This window comes from Takifugu rubripes, chromosome 1 (genome assembly GCF_901000725.2).
Source record: "Takifugu rubripes chromosome 1, fTakRub1.2, whole genome shotgun sequence".
Lineage (NCBI taxonomy): Eukaryota > Metazoa > Chordata > Actinopteri > Tetraodontiformes > Tetraodontidae > Takifugu > Takifugu rubripes.
The window spans coordinates 14,908,727-14,929,168 of NC_042285.1; the positions used below are offsets into that span (position 1 = coordinate 14,908,727).

Sequence of the window (20,442 nt, forward strand, 5' to 3'; positions counted from 1 at the left end):
GTTGTTGGGCTCCTAAATGAATCCTGACTGGTCCGCAGGCCACTGGAGAAGCACAAAGGACTTCGTTCTCTTTGCTACAGTTGATCCATTGTGGCCGTCCCACAATGCACTAATTGGCTGTGACAATTAAGCACGGTGGACACTCAGCTTCAATTTGCCTGCTGCTTGACGTGCATCTCAGCAAATGATTAAGCCTCTGTGGTCTCTTGTCACACAGACAATATGCATATTCACGTTTACATGCACATTTTAACCACTTAAGGTACTATTTTCCCTGTGGTTATCTGAGGTTGAAGTCCCAACAGGACATTTAGAAGCAAACCAACAGATCATTGTCTGTCATGTCTGTCCCCTCTCCAGTTTTGATGTTTGCTGTGAATCAAGCTCGTCTCAGATGTAGCAGAACCGCACGGCTGTTTTGCTGTTCCAACGTCGTCACTTTCTTCTGTGTTGCATCAGTTATATTTGAAGATATTGTTGGCACCTGATTTGGTCCTCATGTTGATGAGATACCGTTTGAACAGAGGTTACCCATAATGTTCAGGGTTGCAGCCTTAGTTTAAAAGCATCTTTCAAGCTGTGGTGATATGTTTATGTCTCCCCTTTCAATCCGTCCACATTGCCCTTTCCTCCTTTACTCCCTTCACATTTAAGCGAATCCTGCTTAAGGTTTCTTCATTTATTCAGAAGCTTTATAAACAAAGCTGAAATGGATTGAACTATCAAGAAAAATGTAATATGTGGGGGGAAATATGGGGCCGAGACATTTATAGTTCAGCAAAATAGAACTTTACCAACAAAGAAACTAACAAACACAACAACAAAATGCCATATTATGTTTGTTTTTATTGGCATTAGCAGACAGCAAACAAGGTTCAATAAATTCAGGCATGAGGAAGGGCTCAAGAACAAAACATGTCAACTTCCAGTACTTGTGTATGAGTTTGGCTGTATTTAAGTGACAAACATAATTTAAATAGACATCAAAAAGTGCAAAAGAAATGAGGTCCAGTGCCATGCTGCATTTAAATACTGTCCAATACATTTTCCTCCCGGCATTTCAAGTAAAATCATACTGTGATGATCATCAAGTGGCTGCAGAGAAAAATCCAGCACGATTCGATGTCTCCTGCTGGTCGTAAGTTACTTTTATCACCTGTCAACTCAGTAAAAGATCACAACAAACTGGAGCTTGTTGGTGGCTTCAGCAGAAACACTCTTTAACATTTACATACTTCGAATTTAAAAGTGTGCTTGTTGTGAGATTAAAAGAACATACTGCATAAAACAAATAAAAATCAAAAACAATCAGATGTACAGTACAAATCTGCTACTATTGCTACATAGAGGCAAAGGTACTTCCAATAACCTTGACGGTTGTTGTGTGTCAAGCGCTGCCAACTGGTGTGCAACATCAACAACCAAGGATGAGGAACGGTCTCACGGGAAGTATAAAAGGTGGGTTTGGTTCCAAGATATGAAAGTACCAGTATTTCCTCATGTTTGCTGTTTTCGGCTCTAGATGAAGGAAAACAATCTCTGAAACCTGCTCTTGGTGCAGAAACTAATAAATTAAGCACATACAAATGAATAGATAAGCAAAAAAAAACAGGTGCTGCATCCTAATGTGCTTCAGTATCACCGTTTATTACTCATGATGAGCAGGTGGCACCTAGCTGCCAATAAGGTGTGACCAGATCACTTCTGGTCGATTTGACCGAATACGATTCCACTCATTTTATTATAATGTGGTAAAACTATTAGAGGGACAATAAATGATGGACAAGTGCATTTAGCCTCAGTCTACAGCATCCTACATGCATTATAAACATGAATAACTGTCAGTCTGATCCCAGTTTCCCTGATGCCAACAGCCATGTGCTGATCAGAGCAGCCTTTTTTCGGTAAATTCCCTTTAATAACAAAGAATCAGAGCAGGAATGGAGAGTTGTTTAGAGATAAAAGGTGCAGCAGCAGAGAACAGAAAATTAAAAACAGCTCAACGCCAACCAATAAGAAAGAGAAATGGATCTAAAACAAATGGGTGGATGAAGAATTACCACGGTAACTTTGAGAAGGGAACTTTCTTTGGAAGACAGTTTTGAGGGTTTTTTGCACGGCCAACGATGCTCGGGCAAAATAGGTTTTGTCCAACTACGCCTACACTCTGATCACATCGTGAAGGTTTTTTTGGGAAATCTGCTGTGACATAAAGAAGCGGAACGATAAACACTGGCAGTACAACTAAACATGAACATTTTCCTCAGAAGCTTTCCTGCCTCCCTCCTTCAAGAGTTACAGGCTAAACGTTAACGTCTTCATCTCTTAGAGGATATGGAGTTATGGGGAGTCCTAACATTACTGGTCACAACTGAAGATACTGTATCTTAAAATGCAATTTTCACTGTAACCGCCATGAGTGGACGACATCTAAATCTTTGTGGGGGTCACATGAGAGTGACGAGCGGGGTGATAATTAGTCAGGATTCTCAACATTTAGTCCCAAAGTTAAAGAGCAACGCTGAAACGATCGATTAGTGGTACACATGTTTTTAGGGTGTGGCAACACTTGTGGTAATTACTGCCATTTTGTTCATTTAGCACAGAGATATTCAGAACGATCTAAATATGGACTCCATCTCGCTCCAATGTTGCTTTAAACTAAAGCAGACAAGGAATTTTATTTCATGATGAATTTTTGCCAGTAGGTGCCAGCAAATCCAACAAAGCAGACTTTTAACTTACATGTTAAGTTAAAAAAAAGCTGTAATCTCATAATAAAAGGACAGTGGAAGAGAATAAAACTTCTCCCAAATGAAATTCGACCTATTATCAGTGCTGACTTTGCTTGTTGTGGTTGTGGGACGAGGAACTGCGTGAAGAGATCATGACATTTCATCCGGTCTTGCCAGCCGGCTGCAGCAGCTCTTCAGTTGTTTGGTGGGTAAAGACGAGAACACCAACCTGATGTAGCATCGGCTGCTCCATCCTGAAGTCCCCCCCCAACCCTCTGTCATTAATCCGGGCACTTTGTCCGGCGTGGCCACCTGTCTTTTCCTTTCGCAGCGTGTTTGTGTGTCCTCAGGTGTCTTGGTACGGCAGGTAGAAGCCGTCGTCATCAGCTGACCGGAAGGACGACGGCCTCTTGTGGTGGAGTTCTCGGTGAACGCAGCGAGGACACGGCTGAGCTTTCTGCCGACACTCGGCGTGGAACACGGCGCCGCATCCACCGCACCTGCAAAGACAGCAGGTCGACCCCGTTACCTGTTGTCATCAGGGTTCAGCGGGTAAAACCCCAAACCTGACTCCCAACAGGTGAGCAGCAGTTGGCAGTAGCAGCAGGCTGGAGCGCGACAGTGGATCTTTAACGTTAACACTCATTACAATTATTCCTCATTTTCTGGCGGAGGATCAGTCAACAGCGTCCAGCTCATCTTCAGTACAACAGATAAGCCCGGGGTCATCAAACTTCTTTTTTAAGGTTTAAAACACAACGTGCGAAGGCGTCCGTGTGCCGGGGAGTGATGACATGTATCCCACTGCCCGTATCGCTCAGCTCCAGACCTCCAGCTCTTATCTCACCGCTACTTTGCTGTAACCGTGTTTCACTGATGTCGGCATGACTGTGGGTCATGTCAGCCATGGGTGGAGGGTGATCACGGAGGACAGACCGTCTCATTGTCACATCAGCTTGTGTCATTATCAAACAACAGATAAAGTTCTGCAGCAGAAATCAACACTCTGAGCACACAGGCTTGTCTGTTCGCCATATTCTTCCCGCGACGGTTTACGTCCGCTCCAAAAAAATAATCACCCTTAACACAATTTTTTTTAACTGAATTAGGAATAGAGCAAATAGGAAAGATTTGTGAGAATCACTACCTTTTGATGGAGCTCTCCTGGAAGGGGTAGAGGACCTGACCGTTGTGGCAGAGCTCACAGATGAAGCCTTTCTCCCGACACAGGCTGCAGCTGAAAACGTGGGAGCTGGCAAACTTGATTACCTTGGACAGGTAGGGAGCCAGTTTCCCATCAATCACCTGCAAGGAGCAGGAAGGATGCAGATGAGTGACGGGACTGCGCATCTGTGCCACAACTGCAGGGTCAAAAGCAGGTGATGTGAGCGGAATCTTTGTTAAGTCCTGTGGTCTTCAACATCTGTCCAGATGACTGAGCACACAGTCACCTCTTGCTTTCTCACACTGTACCAGATCGTTTGCATGATAGAGTTTTATTCAATCTGCACTGGGATGTCCTTGGACATCACACTTCAATCAGAGTTGACAAATACCAATTCAACACGTCAATCCAATTAACATCAACTGTTCTGATAAATCTTTTCAGCCCATGAAAATAGATTTCCTCTGCATAAAAGGTTTGTAATTTCTTAGTAAAATGCCATATTTTGTGTGACCTCTTAAATTCAAGCTTAGAGGCTGCATTTCAAGTTTGTGACAGATCTATTTAAAATCTGCTGTGAAAGAGCGAGACTGTGAGACAGAACAAGAGTCTACTTTCAGACACAAGTGCCTCCACCTGGCAGAGCCCCCAACCTCCCAATTATATCATCCTTCGTGACGTCTGTTACCTGACAATGATGAAAGCACGAGAACACGAGACTGAGACGACGGAACCTCGCGCAAACACACCGAATAACTAAAACGGTGAATCATCACCAGAGGGCAACAAGCTTAAACCAACATTAATATCAGAAACTTGCTCCCACATAAGGAATTAAACCATATTATACTGGGAAAATGGCCACAAATGATTAACTGGTAATGTTAGTCAAAGTTTGTTTTTTTAGAAATCACCATTTTCAAATGCGCTTGATCATAATTATGATAACAGGTTTGTGTTCACACCTCCAGCCAGCGCAGCCAGGACCAGTCTAAGCTCTCTGATCCAGCCCAGTCCACATGACGAATGGAGTTGCTGATGAAAGCTGACAGGCTCAGTAATTAAGGCCTCTATAATTTGACTGGGCACAATCAAACAACTGGCAGAACAGCTCTGGTGGCTGACTGGTACTCCAGAGAGATGGAGGGAAAAGGCTCACAAAGACTGATGGCAACAACGTGACAGTGACTGAACACAGAAAAATGAAGTCATTTCCAACCAGAGTCAGTTCCTCTGCAGCTGATTAGCACATCTCTCTTCCTCTCTAGAAAAAGGCGTTAATCAAATTCCAATATCCCTGTTGTTACCGCTGGCTACTAATTTAAATGGTTTTATTCCCGGTACAACACACAAACGACCAGCATGTGAATTCCTCACATCCATGAACAATGAAGCGAAATATCAGCATTGTTTTGAGTGTCGGAGGCAATCTGTTACAAAGCTGCACTATTAAGCGTCCGTTTGCCAAGAAGCAATTAGTTTAAAGTTTCAGTGCACAGACAGAGACAGAGACATGAACATATTTTCTTTTTACATTATAAACAGTTTTTAAAAGGTTTAACCATCATGGTAGAGTGATGTGTTGTTACTCCTGTATAAACCTTAAGCACTTTATGAAATTCTGCTTTATACGATATAGTTTGCCTTTAGTTCTCCTTATTTCCCCCTTGTACTTAGAAGCTTCTTCCACACTGGTAGTGACATCCTGGTAAATGAATCAATGAAGTGGAGGGTCGGTGGGTGGGTGAGTGACAGGAGAATTCTTTGTGGAATCACACTGCAAAGAGTCCAAGTCCTCCATGTGGAGGCTGTTCTGGGGTAACCCCTCCCTTTTTTTGCTCCACGCAGAGTCTTTGTACTCTGACCCTCCTAATCCTCTAAAACTGCTGTTTAACAGTCGTTTGCCTGCCCTCCTGTCCACGTCCCTCTTCCTCCTCCTAGCCTCTCAGACACGCATACACACACGAACACACACACACTAGCTACACAGTCATGTATAGAAACAGATAAGGCTGTTATTACACTGTTAACCCTAGAACACCATCATCGGGTGACAACACTACATGCAGCTTCACTGTCTTTCTGTAGCAGAGCCAAAAAGTAAGACAGACTTATATATGTTATAGCATTCATTAATATCTCCTGTCACTTATTATTTCTTTGCTGTATCAAAGTCAGATTAATGTAAAGCATTATTTGTCATTGTAATGTTTCTATCCAAACTGCACATTCCACAAAAAAAAACCTTTGGACTGCAAATTCTGAGTAGATGCAATCACTGTAAAACTTTTGTTCCCCTCTTAATAGTCCAGAATTGACCTTTTTACACAGATTTAACAGGCTTGCTGGGCAGATTCCAAACAAGGCTGTACATCTCATCTTCACCTCACTATCACAGCCACATGCTGAAGGTGGGAAGAGTTCTGAGAACTTTTAACATTTACTGCAGAAGCACGTGTGTATCTGAAGTGTGAGTGGAGGAGCGGCGCACCAGGGCAGCCAGGGCGCCACTGTGGGAGGCCTGGTGTGAACACACGCATACTTTCCTTCTACTTTAGTCCTCGCACAAAACCTCCAGGAACAATGTGTAAAAGCAGCAGAGGAAAAGGGCTGGGTGTCTTTACACAAACATGTGTTTTGCACAAATGAACGTGTGCCTAATAGGGGATATAGGTGGGGACCATTTATCTGAACATAAGCCGTCTAGTGCGGTCAGTGGTCTAGCCAGGGGTGTTCAACCTCCACTGACCTCTGAACTGGAACAAAAAAAGCCATGCTGATTTAGAGCATCATTTTATTCAGGAGCTGAATCAAAAGAAACAAGCTTGTTAATATGGAAAACCAATTAAGAGGCACAGCACTTCAGAGTCTCCACGAGGGGGTGGGGGGACAAGAGAAGAGGGAGTTAGAGGCTTAGCTTTTATGAAAATGGGTCCTAAAAAAATCACTACTTTGGGGTTTATGAGTAACTAAGAGTTTAAAGGGAAAAGAAAGAGTGAAGAATGTGCGCACACACGTGTGGAGCCTGTGTGAGGCCAAGGGGATGTTGGGAAGAATGGTGGGATGTCACGCTTTGTTTTCCTGCCTGTTGATTCTGAATGTGACCAATTAGTGAAGCAGAGAGTAACAGTGAAGGATGCAGAGGAGGGGGTCCACTTGCTTTTACCATGAGAGATTTCAGTCAGGCTCTGAGACAGGGAGGGGTGGAAAAGTGTGTGTGTGCGTGCACGCAGGCTTACACCACACTGAACATAATGACAAACAAAAGAACTTTTCAGTCATTCATGGCTGCCCTGCCCCTTTCAAAATCTAGAGTGAAATGCTGAAAGCGGACATTTTTCTTTAAGATCTCAGAATAAAAAGGATATTTTAATGATTAATTTGGTGCGAAGGAAGAGGAATATTCTCAGTAAAGTTTCCTAAAATCAGAAAACCAAGGAGATATTTTTTGAAGCTTCTACAGTGGTGAAAATATTCCCTTCCTTCTGAGATGTTGTTCTTGGTTTTAGGAAAAGATAACATTTCCTACAACCAAGGGTAAGTCACTGACGTACCAGCTCACTGCCAACCCTTCCCCTAGAATTGATCTACATCCTTACAATGAATTCACTACAATGATTGGCATCTTAAACGGCCTCTGTTGAGTACATATTTAACACCATTAACCACAATATTAACTAATAAATGCCGTTCCACAGAAATATGGACGGTTCCCTCCTTCTGTGAAGAGTTTGTGTCTGTGCGCATACCTGTTGCAGGTCAGCCATAGAATAAAGGTGGATGTGTTGCAGCAGGTATTCCCTGGGGAATATTCTTTAAAAACACAAAAAATAAAATATTACAGCATTCTCTGAGACAGGCAGGACACTTGTCCGTGTGAAAATAACAGTGCAAAACCCACCAAACATAACACAAATAATCCGAGGCATGCAACGTTTCATATCGCCTGTCTATTTAGCACAACTATGATATCAGAGACGTACTATCTTCCCTCCATGTTATATCAGTTTACTAGAAAAATTCTCGCCTCCCGTGGGGGGCACGTCACCAGCCTACCTTCGTCTGAGGTCCTCGGCAACAGTCGTTCGGCAGCTGAACAGGTAAGCCCGCAGCGACTGAAGCTGCTGACGGAGACGCAGGATGGTGTTGAGAGGCTTGCAGTGTTCATACAAACATGGGTTGAGCTGCTGGACATCCAACAGGGGTTCCTCATAAACAAATTCCAAGAACTCCTTGGCTTGTTTAGATACCTAACGGAATAGATCACAATAAACAAAAGATCCCTGAAAGCATCGCTACAGTTAAGTGCCCATTAGATAAAAACTCTTACAAACCACCAACTAATTTCACTACAATTGAAGACGTTGTGGGTCAGGAGAGCAGTTGGATACCTTGTGTTTGTTGGTATCCCAGTTGTGCAACAGACGAGCAGGGATCAGAAAGGAGTTGTCCTGATGGCAGCTCTGGCAGTAGTACCAGCCACTGTAGTAGCAAACCTTTGCCTTTCCATGGGAAATTCCAACCGGACATTGACACCCTGGAAAAACAGGTACGTGTGTATGGAAGCAGTGTAATAACCAGTGTTTCTTGGATTTGGATTGAGGTGCATTTATCAAAACACGGTTAAAAAAAAAACCATCTGGGCCACAAAGAGATGACTTTCTCCTGTATTATCAGCCGTGGTCCCTCTACTCTTTGCCTTAGCACATGTGGCCAAGTAAAAGCTTGCAATATTTGCAATGTGGATGGTCCTGAAAGGGTTGGGCACAAACATGCTCCATCTTTATTTGGGACAGGCTCAAAAAGAAAATGAAGCTGGATCTCAAGTTTTTTTTAGTTTTTTTTTTTAATGCAGGTAGCTCAGTGGATTGATTTTGTTTCACTACTGGACATATATAATCCCACTACACCAGCAGATGTATGAAAAGAAACCATGAAAATGATGTTCTATGTTTACCAGAGGAAACTGAAAACGGACAACTGTCGTAAAAAACATTTACAGCTGAAATTATTTTCTATTTCTGGTGTGGAACTTTAAATTGAAATACATGTGCACCGCTATAAGCTGAAGTTATTCCTTAGGTTTCAGGGCTTTGGTTCTTCCAGGGGTCACAACGTGGCAAACTTCAGGACGAAAAGCTTTTCGAAAAGCTAAGAGACCAAACAGATCCTCATCTCTATTCAGCTCAATCACTGCCCCACTGTTTGCTTTGTCTTCCCGACTCTTTAAAGTTAATTCTTCACCCAAACACCCAGAGCAGCTGTACGGCCACACACAAACGTATGGGCGCTGGGACAGGTGTCCCTTATCAACAGCATCTCAGGAGACGTGCGCGCTCTTTAGCCGCTGAAAAGTGGATGAGGAAAAATACACCAAAGATTGTAATCTAGCTGTTGGAAATCTGAGGCTGTAAAGTTAAAGACAAAGTAAAGGAAGATAGAAATAAAGAGACACGCATCAGCTTGTCTTCAACAAGATGGCCAGGAAAAGGTAGAAAACAGAATCACTGAAAGTCTGCCTCTAAATAAGAAGATAGAAACAAGAATTAACAATACAGAGAAGTTCTCACACACAAGCAATTAATCAAAACTGAATGATCATACCAGAATTGTCTGATGACAAATGAGCCACCCTGACGTATATGGACTCAGTGATTGATTTATCCATATTTATTCAACTATAATTGTTTTTCCACTTTATTTTCTGACTAATAATTAAAAAAATCATTTTTTTTTTCAAGAATTTGTTCTTTTTATCCCAGAATCATTTCTATGGCACCTAATGTGATTTTAGCGCCATCTAGTGGCATCGAGTGTATGACATTTGGTTTCTAAGCCGCAACATACATTTAAATCACCAACTCAAATATTGATTACATCTGTGATGCACCCATGATTACACAGAGGTCATCAGGCACTGGAGAAGGTCACAGTTCAGGTCAGCCCTGTGCCACATCATTGAAGCCTGCAGATAACTGGAACTATGTCAAATGAAGGCAACAGTATATCTGCATCTAAAAAAAATCTGAATAGCCGTTGACTGTAAAGAACAGTTTATGCTTCTGTGTAGCTTATGAGGGGGGTTTGTGTATGTACTGGCTCATCCTCAACAGCTGCAGACACAAACTACGCAGGGGACCACAAGGTTCAGGGGAACATGACAACGTGTCACAACTTTTAGCATTTTGGCCAAAGTGGCCTGAATTTATTCACTATCCATTTAAAGTAAACAAAGACGCCTCGTATGGACCCATTTAAACCAAACACAGGGAATTTCCCACCTGTTTATCTTATTACTCACGTGTAGTGTGTTTGACTGTTCTTTGTAATGTGTTGCAGTGTGTGCAGATTGCAAGCCAAACACTTTCTAATCAAAACAACAGCAACCGGCTGTAAATACGATTGTTGTTGTTGCTCCTGTTCGCTTGTTTGGAGACTAGCGAACCAGACGACAGTCCCCTGAAGCATAGATGAACTCCATCGATGTAGGAAACACAGTCAGGTTGCTGGCAGGATACGCAGAAGCATAAAAAGAGCAGAATCCTAAATAAAGGGGAACGAGAAGGATCGCAGGAAGGTCTAGAACTCATATGCCAGTCTCAAGAATTGCGAGCCACAATCAGCCCTCCTTACAATCACATCTGCCCCACAGGATAATTTAAAGCCAACCATTAATGGTCTGTTGTTATACAGTAAGTAAACCACACTTTCCATCATTCACTGCAACAACTGCAGTGCCATTTCCTGTCTGTCCAGTGATTCTGATTAAATGCTTAAAATGTCAAACAGGAGTGAAGGAGTTTAGGTAAATTATATTTTCTCCATCTGGACACTTGCCAAGTACGTATGCTTACAGGACATTTACGTACCACTTTAAGTATCTATGTGGTTCTTATGAAAATTAATCATAATCCACAGCCACTGATCAACAACATTTATGATCACACTCATTATTTATTTTTTTAAACTGTTATACTGTATGTTTTTTTTTTACATTTAATAAACAAATCACTAAAAATGCTCCATTCCTCCTTCAAGAGAAACCACTCTGCTGCTAACTACTTCCTCAACTACTTCCTTTACATGTCTCTGATCTTTTACGATTCTTTCTGAAAAGTAGAGAAAGCGAAACAAAAGCAAAGATGAATGGCAATTCAAAGTGGCTCAAAGGTCCCCAGTTGTACTGCAGCTCTCTGTAGCGATCGAGGGACAGTCTGACAGTGTATGATGCAGAGAGAGGCAGAAAGAGGCAGAGTGGGGGGGCATACACAAAGTGAGAGGTGAGCGATGACAAAAAGGGACTCCAGCTTTCATCTGCCTGCCACATGTTTCAGACAACCACACCTCTGAGAGACCGCTGCAGTGTGTGTGTGTGTGTGTGTGAATGGAAGTCTAAAGCTCTGAGCTTTGATGTGTCTCAATCGCACCAACTGAACACTCGAATGAAAACATGCACGGATGGAGAGTGCCACAATGACATCGGTAAGCGAGTGCTAGACTGTTTGTTTTTTTGATGTCAGCCGACCTACACTTTCCCTCATATCTACCAATTAACACTCCAACCAGAGCCGCCTGTCCAACAGGTCCACGTGGGCTGTCAGGGGCCAGGGGCCTGAGAATGTGCTCCGCAGGTCACCAACTCCAGTGCACATTTTCTCCAAAGTGTGTCTGTATATGTGTGTGTGTGTGTGTGTGTGTGTGTGTGTGTGTGTGTGTGTGTGTGTGTGTGTGTGTGTGTGTGTGTGTGTGTGTGTGTGTGTGTGTGAGTGAGTGAGTTAGTGAGTTAGTGAGTTGGGGAGTTTGGGTGGGAGTATCAGCCCGAAATTTAGAAATGGCCTTTCAATGGAATCAAAACTAATACCAACGTTTCACATGTTTAATTTTGTCGAATCCATTCTAAATGTGCGCGTCGCTCACAGCGCACGGCCATAGCTCACAGATGCAAAGATAGGTCTTGAAACAAGTTGAAAGAGTAATCTATGCAAATTAAAGGCAGTGTTGACATCAAGGGGTCTTGTTTAGATTAACAGTTCCATATATATTAAAAAGAAACGACAGAATTAATTACATGGGCTCATCTGATTTATATTGCAATATATTCATATATATATATTTAGTGCACAACTCTGGCATATAATTTTAACAATAAAATTCTTATAGTTCAAATCTGTGAACATTTCACACACTATACAAAATCTGTCACATAACTCAATATAGACAAGCTAAAATTTAAGGTTATTTAAATGACTCCATATCTAAATTTCTGTTTAAGAACCATTACTGTTATGTCAATTCCAAACAGCCAAATTTGAACTAATACAGGTGGGGAAGGAAGTCACTAACAGGGAAAAGATTAAAGAATTATAGCGGTGAAAATAAAAAATCAAAACAGCGGTAGAAGGCTGGGACATTTTCTGAACAACGCTGAGGTGCTGCCAGTGATTTTCATATGTTGTGGTGCAGAATTTCACCTCAAAATAAAGTAGGTTTCTTTTTCTAAATGAGCCGAGGCAATAATATGAATGAATTTGGCTCCATTTTCAATCAGTCCCACATAGAAATTCTTTCTTCCTTCCTTCCTTCCTATGTCACATTATTCCTGTTAATTATCATCAGCTGCCCTCTGAAGGTCTCCGTCCTTGTTCTTGTTTCCACCGGCCCTTTATTCAGCTCTGCATTAATATGCCAGCTGTTAGTAATAAAGGAGGTTATTATTCAAAGGCCTCCTGTGAGAGAGGAAAGCCCATTTCACACCCAAGGAAGGTAAAAGCAGCATCTATTCATGAGGCTGTCATGAAAAACCAACAAGGCATTAATGGTTCAGCTCACACAAAGACCAGTGCAAACCAAAGGTTGATCGTGATGAATGTGAGGGGTCTCCAACACAGGTAAACAGAGATTTATGCTTAACTGGCGGTTAAAATGGCTCCATTCCAGAGAGTTTATAGAAATATGCAGGCCATGTGGTCACTCTGGGTATTGACTGTCAAACTTTAGATGAAAATAGGCTTGATAATAAATATATAACTATAATAATGAAGATGAAGCCCTGCTGCAGTCAAAGCGTGTATAGAATTGTGTGTTTAACTGAAAACCGTGTGATGAATTTACCTGCACACCTGAATCCCTGAGCAGTTAGGCCCTTCTCAGCAGCCAGGCAGGTCAGAATACTGAGGAAACTGGTGGTGACAGACTGACGTTTGGCTCTTTGGGCTTCTTGCTCTCTACCGTCCCTGGATGGTGCTGATCGCAGCAACACTCCTTCAAGGGCCGGGGCAGCTTTACCCGGGGCTTTATCTTCTTTCTGTGGAGGCCTCTGTGCTCCTACCGCTTTCCTCAGAGACTCCACCCACTCCTTGGCCTCCCGCTGGTCATCTGCGCAAAGTCTGAGTATCTCTTTGGGGAAGACCATCTGGATGCAGAACCCTCTCTCTGTCCACGGCTCTTCCTTCTCTAGATCTCGGTCATGCTGCACAGCCATGCAAGAAGCCAGGGAGTACTGAAGGACCGGCTGGAAGACAGTCCCACACCCCTCAGTAGGGAAGGCCTGGAGCGTCGACGTCGTCAGAGCAAACGTGAATGTGAGCCAGTTATTCTGATCCATCAGCAGGTGAAGCACTCCAGCTTTGAGGATGCCCTGACAGTGTTGCGTTAACAAAGGGAGCGTGGTTGGCCGACACAAATTATGAACGTTCTCCTGGAATGGGGACTGCACCGAGGTGGAAATGTCACATTCGCCATCAGGCCCTGATGGAGAAGGTGATGAAGAGGGTGACATGGGTACAGGAAATCTGGTGACCTGTCGGTCTTCCACTCCAGAATTATACTGGCGGTTCTTCTCCCTCACTGGTCTGGCGGCCTGCACCTTCTCCAAAATCAGCCGTCTCCACTCAATGGCCTCCCATTTGTTAAATGCCCTCAGTTGGAGACACATGTTGTCAAAGAACAAAGCCTGGAGCGTGCGCTGATCAGGAGGTTGAGGCATCTGTCCACGTTGGCTGCATGGCGCTGGTAAGACGACGCTCTGGCAGTGTGACAGGGAGTAGGCCGTGAACAACTGGCGGTTGGCACTACTGTCCAGAATGTACAGCCGAAGTTCACATGGTGTCAGCTCAACGTGACAGGGTGTCCAGCGGCCCCAGGCATTCTCACGCTGCTCCATTTGAGCCTGCCTGACTACGCTGCCGCTGCTGCTTTTGTCTACTAAAGACACACACAGAAAGGAGAGGAAAAATGATAACAGTCATATTTATGACTGATTCAATTGTTCAGTACTTCGCCATACCAATTAAAAAAGGAAATTCCTTCCAGCAGTCATCAGAACTAAGTTTGTTAGAGTTTCACACAGCATGCATTTTTGAGAATCCTGTTATGTAGATGCTAGTGAGTAAAGCACCTCATCAATCAATGGTGTCAGACTCGGACTGTGCATGTTAACAAACCTTTGCCAAGGGAAGAAATGAATATGTAAATAGGTTTACTTGAATCACTTTCGGCTAACTGGCAATCTTCATGCACGGGTGGGTTTAGATGAGAATTAACCAGGAAAACTGCTCTGTTCAATAAGCTGTCTTCAATGGGAATTTTCTCTCTGCATCAGAAAGACCATCCATTGTTTTTAGCTTCATCCGTTTTCAGTGTGGTGCGAACAATTTAGTAAAGAATTATAGTAAATTTGGTTTGATGCTGAAAGAAAGTGTCAAGGTTTCATGGACGCCTGAGTCCAAAACACTGCACCTTTTACAATTCTGGTACTGCAGTTTCAAATAGACTGTTTTAAATTGTAATATAATAGATATTAGTCTTTACAAAGTCACAGTAGGTCAGATGTGGTAGGTCAGCTATCCCAGCAAGGTGGCAGCGATACGAGATTAACGCTGAAGCGCGAGACTATCTGCACAGACTGAGGAGGACCAGGGTTCACAGTGAACCTGAGTAATGGAGCTAATGCCAACTAAATACATGTTATTCATAGAATAAAAACTTGGCTTTTGTGTCTGCAAGTGTGCCTGATGGGACATCACAACCATTTGGCAGAAGCCTATTTTCATTGTGGGTTTCTCAAAAAAAATAAAATAAAAATCCAAATGTCCTAACCGCAAAGCCATAAAAACAACAACACACACACACCCACACACAAACACAGTGTTTACTGCTTTCTTCTTGGTGGAGCTGTTAAAGCTGAACTTAAAACAACCATTTTCCATTTACCACCAAAACAATAACTAAGTAACTTTTTTATACATTACATGAAAGAAAACATACCAAAGCCTGGCTAAAATTGCCTTCTGCTTTTTATCGTTGATCCCTTTCTCTCCTCTTGGGTACACTTCAAAACAGCCCAAACTAAATAGTCTGATGCCTTTTCACACATATGCTAATACAAAATAATCCTGCCAGTATCAGAAGGCGGATAATTGGGCTGCCTCTTCTCTCGCCTCATTTGAGTCCATTTGCTGACAGGATTACAGACTATTATCTCCAGTATCCCTGAAGAACTCCTTTGGACTTCAGATGGCCAAAACACACAAACAAATGGTGTGTGCGTGTGTACGTGTGTGCGTGTGTAATACTCTACCTAAGTGCAAACTGTCAAGGAACAGCTGTGTCGATTCAAGTTATCATCATTATTGCTTCCTCTGAGGACGTTTCAAGAGCATACAACCTGATCTGCAAATTTTCAATTCACTGAAAGCCTCTCGATGGCTCAGCAAACCTTCTGGTAAATGGACAGTAGATCAGAGCTCAAAGAAAAACTGCCCACATGTGTCTCACAGACATGGACCAGAAAAATTCTTTAAGATTAAATAAATTAGACACAAGGATGGATGAAGGGACGTAGCATGATATAAATGAAGTAAAGAAGGGGGCAGCCATTTAAGCAGTTCTGGAGATTGTGTAAAAGGGAAAAAAAGAGAATATCTCCACTCTCCTTTCCTGTTTATATCCCTTTATATCCCCAGCTCCTCACTGTTAGTGGGTACTATTTTATTCACATTGGTCTCAGTTACATGATGGCATAATTGTGTCTCTCAATATAAGTCACTTTGGACAAAAGAATCTGCAAAATGACTGAAACATAAATGTAAATTGATTACCGTAACAGGAATCATTGTTATACTGTCCATGATTTTGAAAAAGTAAATTAAAGATGAATTTTGTGATTAACATCCTTTTTAAGACCCCCCCCCCCCTTATTCTACCAACTTGAGTTGTTCAGTATATTGTAGATAAAAACTTACCCCCTTGGAAGCTGAGCATCATGTTCTTTAGACTGTTGCAGTCCACCGTCGGGAGTCCATTATCTGTGTATGAAGACGGTTGGTGGTAGACATCCGACCTGGAGCGATTGTGTCCTTTCTTAAAAGCAGAGTTGGATGAGGCGTTGGTGCACTCATTAATATGGGTCGCCAAATCATTGGTGGAGCGTGCTCGGCTTCTCTTGCCATGTCTCAAACCCACCCCGAGTCCCAACGCACTGAGGCTGTTGGCCCAGGCCAATCCTAAAGGTCCCACTTCTAGCTGTTCTCCGGCCAGTAGGTTCCACACCCCACTGGAGTTAAGTTTTCCCAGCGCTGCACTGGAAGCCTCTTGCAGATTTTTGGGCTGCATGGAAGCCTGATAAGTTCCTGTCTGATCATGACTCACCCCTTGGCCCTGCATGCCATCCAAGCACTGAATAAAGTCCTCAGTGGCCTCAAGAGCTGGACTGATATCACCCACCATATCAAGCTGGTCAAAGCGATCCATGATGGTGCTACAAAACTTTCTACGCAGTTTGTTTTTAAAACCGACAATAACGTTTTAAAGGTAGCAGCCACATATCTAGCAACACAAACCAAATATCAGCTGAATGCAGACAGGACCAAGTCTTCAGTTATATAGCCAACAGTCTGGGATCCCACAATTTGACCAGTTTGGGTGGCAAATAAAGAAACATTTAAGGATTCTCCAGAAGTCATAAATATTTCTGTTCTTGTGGCCCCTCATTTGGAATGTGATGTCATCAAGTGGTACCTTCACTGTAAGACAGGGGAGACAGGAAAGAGGATGCATCAAACAAACTCTCTCTCACACACACACACATGCAAAAATGGCTGCCACCTAAAAGGCTGTAACTTCTGTTAAAATCTGACTTAACAGAAAGGAGATCTGAGTGGGATTACTGTCATCCCTCCACTTTTAGCTTTTCCTCTTTCTTCTTTGCCTGCTTAAGTGATTTTTTGTATAAACAGCTTTATATACACTACAAAATGATTAATCAACAATATCAAATGAAGTAGTAAACAAAAAAGTGTGAAATAAGTCAAAAGATGTTTTAGCTTTTAGATTCTTCAAAATAGACACCCTTCATGAGGGAGTCCACTGAAATGGTGTCAGCAAAGCAAAGGGTGGCACCGTTGAGGAATCTAAAATATAAAATATATTGAGTTATTTCACAACTTATGTTTACTACATAATTCCATGTATCAACAATGTAAAAAGTAATAAAAAACACATTGCAAGAAAAGGTGTGCCCAAACTTTTGTCTGGTAGTGTATATATAACAGTATATAACAGTAAATCATTGTATCATTACAGTAAATGATTGTAACATCACTGTAACTATAGGAGACGACATCTACCAGCTGACAGGTCAACACTCTTTAGTTAGGCATCATCACTGAGATCCATTCTGCATCCATGTCAGAAAGTTGAATACGATTTTTTATTTCCCCACTAAAACTTTGATTATGTTTTTGAGATTCCAATTTTTATTTGATCCACGTGGGAGAGATTCATCTATTTTAAAAAGCAAATTTATATTTATATTATATAGAAATGCTGGGCAATTTGTTATAGAATCCAATTTTACAGATGACATGCATTGTCATTTCGGTATATGTAGGTATTGTTTAAATATTATCACTAGTACAATTTACTTGCTGGGACCGAATTGTAGTTAAATATAAGTACAATATAAAATGAAGTTACATTTTCAGATGTATTACGATGTTCTAATGCTATGGGGACGTATACTGATTCAGGCCTCAATACCTTTATCACCCTCCCATAACATGCGGTCAGTAGTTAGACACAAAAACCTGCTTTTTCCGTGTAAATACAGTATAAATAATCGATCGTCCAAACTGAAAGAAGTCTACTGTTATTCCGGCATTTCAAAAATCGATAGCCGGCCGGAGTCGGTAAGCTAGCAGCTAACAATGGCTGATCTTGGCTCTGGAGAGACAACTTCAACATAAGACAGAAATGCTGCCACACTAAATCCAAAACTGTCTAGTATCAACACGCTGTAGGTAAGCTTCTTTGGCGACACTGGTGAAGCAAGGTGTGAAACAGCGTGAGACTCACCTTACAATGTTTACCTATGTCATTTTGACAGTCCGTCAGCGAAAAGCTTCACAGATAGGAACAAAGGCTGCAGGATAAAGGTTCCGCCCTGGGCAGCATCCTCCGCAGATCGTATCGACACGTCTTGAAATAATACGTCTAGAAAATTGCTGTATTGACACAGAGCTCAATCTACTCAGATTAGATGTTTGGCTGCTTTATAATTGTGCGTTATGATCACGTATTTGTGCTTTTATATTTAGTGACACCAATATTGTTTTGACGCCATGTATTTTATAGGAACTAGGCGTGGCTTCCGGTCACAGCTGTTAGTCTGCCATCCATTTCTTAAGATTCGTTAGATACTGTATATTCAAAACAAAATAAAATATTTATTTCTTCAAAACTGACACAGTTCACCAATTGGCAATATCAAAATGTAAACATTTCTGTTCATCCTCAGATGTCTTAATTTCTGTTTTCCTAAAAGATTTTTCATCAAACCAAATTAATAGGATTTCCACCTCTGCACCACTGTTATAGAATAATATACTCCAACTATAGCTTTATACCTCAGCCATCTATACAGCACCCTCTTTAATCTGAAGATGGGACCACCATTGACAAGCTGCGGGGTAAAAAACAAACCTGCATCTACAGGAGGCGATGATGATCCTGCCTTCCTCTCAGGGACACACAGCAGTTCAAGATGTGATTGTGTGAGACCATGTTAAGCTTTAAGGTCCGAGTAATCCTCAGAAACAGATGTGAGATTGGAAGTTGATGTCAAAGGAGTTGCCTGGAATTTCTTTTGCAAATTGGAAGTGACACAATTGTTTATGATGCGTACACTGTTGTCTTTTGCTTGGAGTGAGCTGTGTTTATCCAGCCATCACGGGCTGTTCACCTGGGAAATGGACATTTCTCAGACAGCATTGATATTTTTTTCATTTTGACAAATTAGGATTGCAGAACTCCCCCCAAGGTTATTAGCAATTCATTCAAATATTTATCTAATCCAACAAACATAAGCAAAAGCCTGAGAATGAGAGCTCATTGATAAGGTCAGGTTTTTGGTAGGTTTTTGTGTCAACTGGACTGTTTTTCTTCTCTTTTGAAGACGTTTCGCCTTCCATCCAGAAGCCTTCTTCAGTTCTAATTGATAAGACACATGTCTCTTGGGAAAATGGGAAATTCATTACTTATTTTAATCATTTTATTTATCTGTTGAGTATCAATATTCCTGCATTTTGTTGTCATTTCATTGTTTACACTATTTCATATTTTAGAGAGCTGGGAAAGTCGGAGTCTGGAGTCTGACATTCTGAGTACAGCGTCTTCATGGCTGAGTTTTGGAAATCCTTTTAACCAAAGTATCCTTAAGTATACTGCAGTGTGCTACAACAAAGAGGAGTTGGCTTTATAAGTCCATGCCTATTCATAAAGAACTACCATTTTCCAGCAATCTCACATCCTCCATGTTTTTACTCATGCACTCAGGTCTCTGTCTGTCCCGTCACTGCTTTTTTCATATTTATATTGATCATGTCATTATCTGTCGATGCCATAACCATGATTATATTTAAGCATGTGCATTGCTTTCATCTGTCTTGCATGCGTTTTAATGCTGCTCCTAGTTACTCACCCACCCAAACGCTCTTAAAAACGTCACCCTGACCTACAAACACAGCCAACACAAAGCCCCAACAAAGCTTTGTCTCTCTCACCCACCATTTGGGAGAAGAGTGCTTGTGTAGTTCCCATGGAAATGTGCGTGCGTGATTGGGTGTGTGTGGGTGTGGGTGTGGGTGTGGGTGGGTGTGTGTGTGCAAAAGACGCATTAAAAACACACAAGTCTATCTTCTAATATGCAAATAATCACATCATTATGGTTTGTATAATTGCCGGCTCTGCAGCATGTACAGAACATACAGAGGATTAAAATACCATTACTCAAACCTGACATCAGTAGTCCAAAATAAACAACAAACAACAGAAATTAGCAAAAGCAACATAGCCAAGCTAAGAATAATAAGACAGAGAAATCTGCAAATGTGCTAAATTTGGCAAATAAGAGACACACAATTTTAATTGTACATTTTTACAACTTTCATATGACTTGAAATCAGAAGAGTACTAATCCAGCACCACAATCTATAAAGTTAGTTCTTTTATTGACAGATGGTGTGGATGTAAAGGGATCTTTTGAAA

The 20,442-nt window shown here is 41.9% G+C and overlaps 1 protein-coding gene across 3 annotated transcripts; it reads right to left on the bottom strand.

Annotated features, from left to right (window-relative positions):
• Window positions 1-729: 729 nt before the first annotated feature.
• Window positions 730-18,385, bottom strand: plekhm3 (pleckstrin homology domain containing, family M, member 3). 3 transcript variants are annotated; one of them, XM_029842706.1, is made up of 8 exons: window positions 18,253-18,385; window positions 16,143-16,922; window positions 13,012-14,100; window positions 8,292-8,437; window positions 7,957-8,150; window positions 7,650-7,713; window positions 3,883-4,040; window positions 730-3,235 (listed from the first exon to the last, which is right to left on the bottom strand). In XM_029842706.1, the coding sequence occupies exons 2-8, from the start codon at window positions 16,648-16,650 to the stop codon at window positions 3,082-3,084; spliced, it is 2,313 nt and encodes a 770-aa protein (XP_029698566.1). In that variant the 5' UTR covers window positions 16,651-16,922; window positions 18,253-18,385; the 3' UTR covers window positions 730-3,081. The 3 variants fall into 3 exon arrangements, with proteins under 3 accessions (XP_029698566.1, XP_011605526.1, XP_029698561.1); XM_011607224.2 differs by having other exon boundaries at window positions 731-3,235; window positions 13,012-14,103; XM_029842701.1 differs by lacking the exon at window positions 18,253-18,385 and adding an exon at window positions 17,938-18,210 and having other exon boundaries at window positions 731-3,235; window positions 13,012-14,103.
• Between the last annotated feature and the right edge of the window lie 2,057 nt (window positions 18,386-20,442).

Coding starts and splice junctions, on each gene's coding strand:
- plekhm3 (XM_011607224.2), bottom strand. CDS start 16,650: ATGGATCGCTTTGACCAGCTTGATATGGTGGGTGATATCAGTCCAGCT. Junction 8,438..13,011: donor TCAGGGATTCAGGTGTGCAG/GTAAATTCATCA, acceptor CTGTTTTTCCAG/GGTGTCAATGTCCGGTTGGA. Junction 3,236..3,882: donor CAGGAGAGCTCCATCAAAAG/GTAGTGATTCTC, acceptor CTGTCTTTGCAG/GTGCGGTGGATGCGGCGCCG.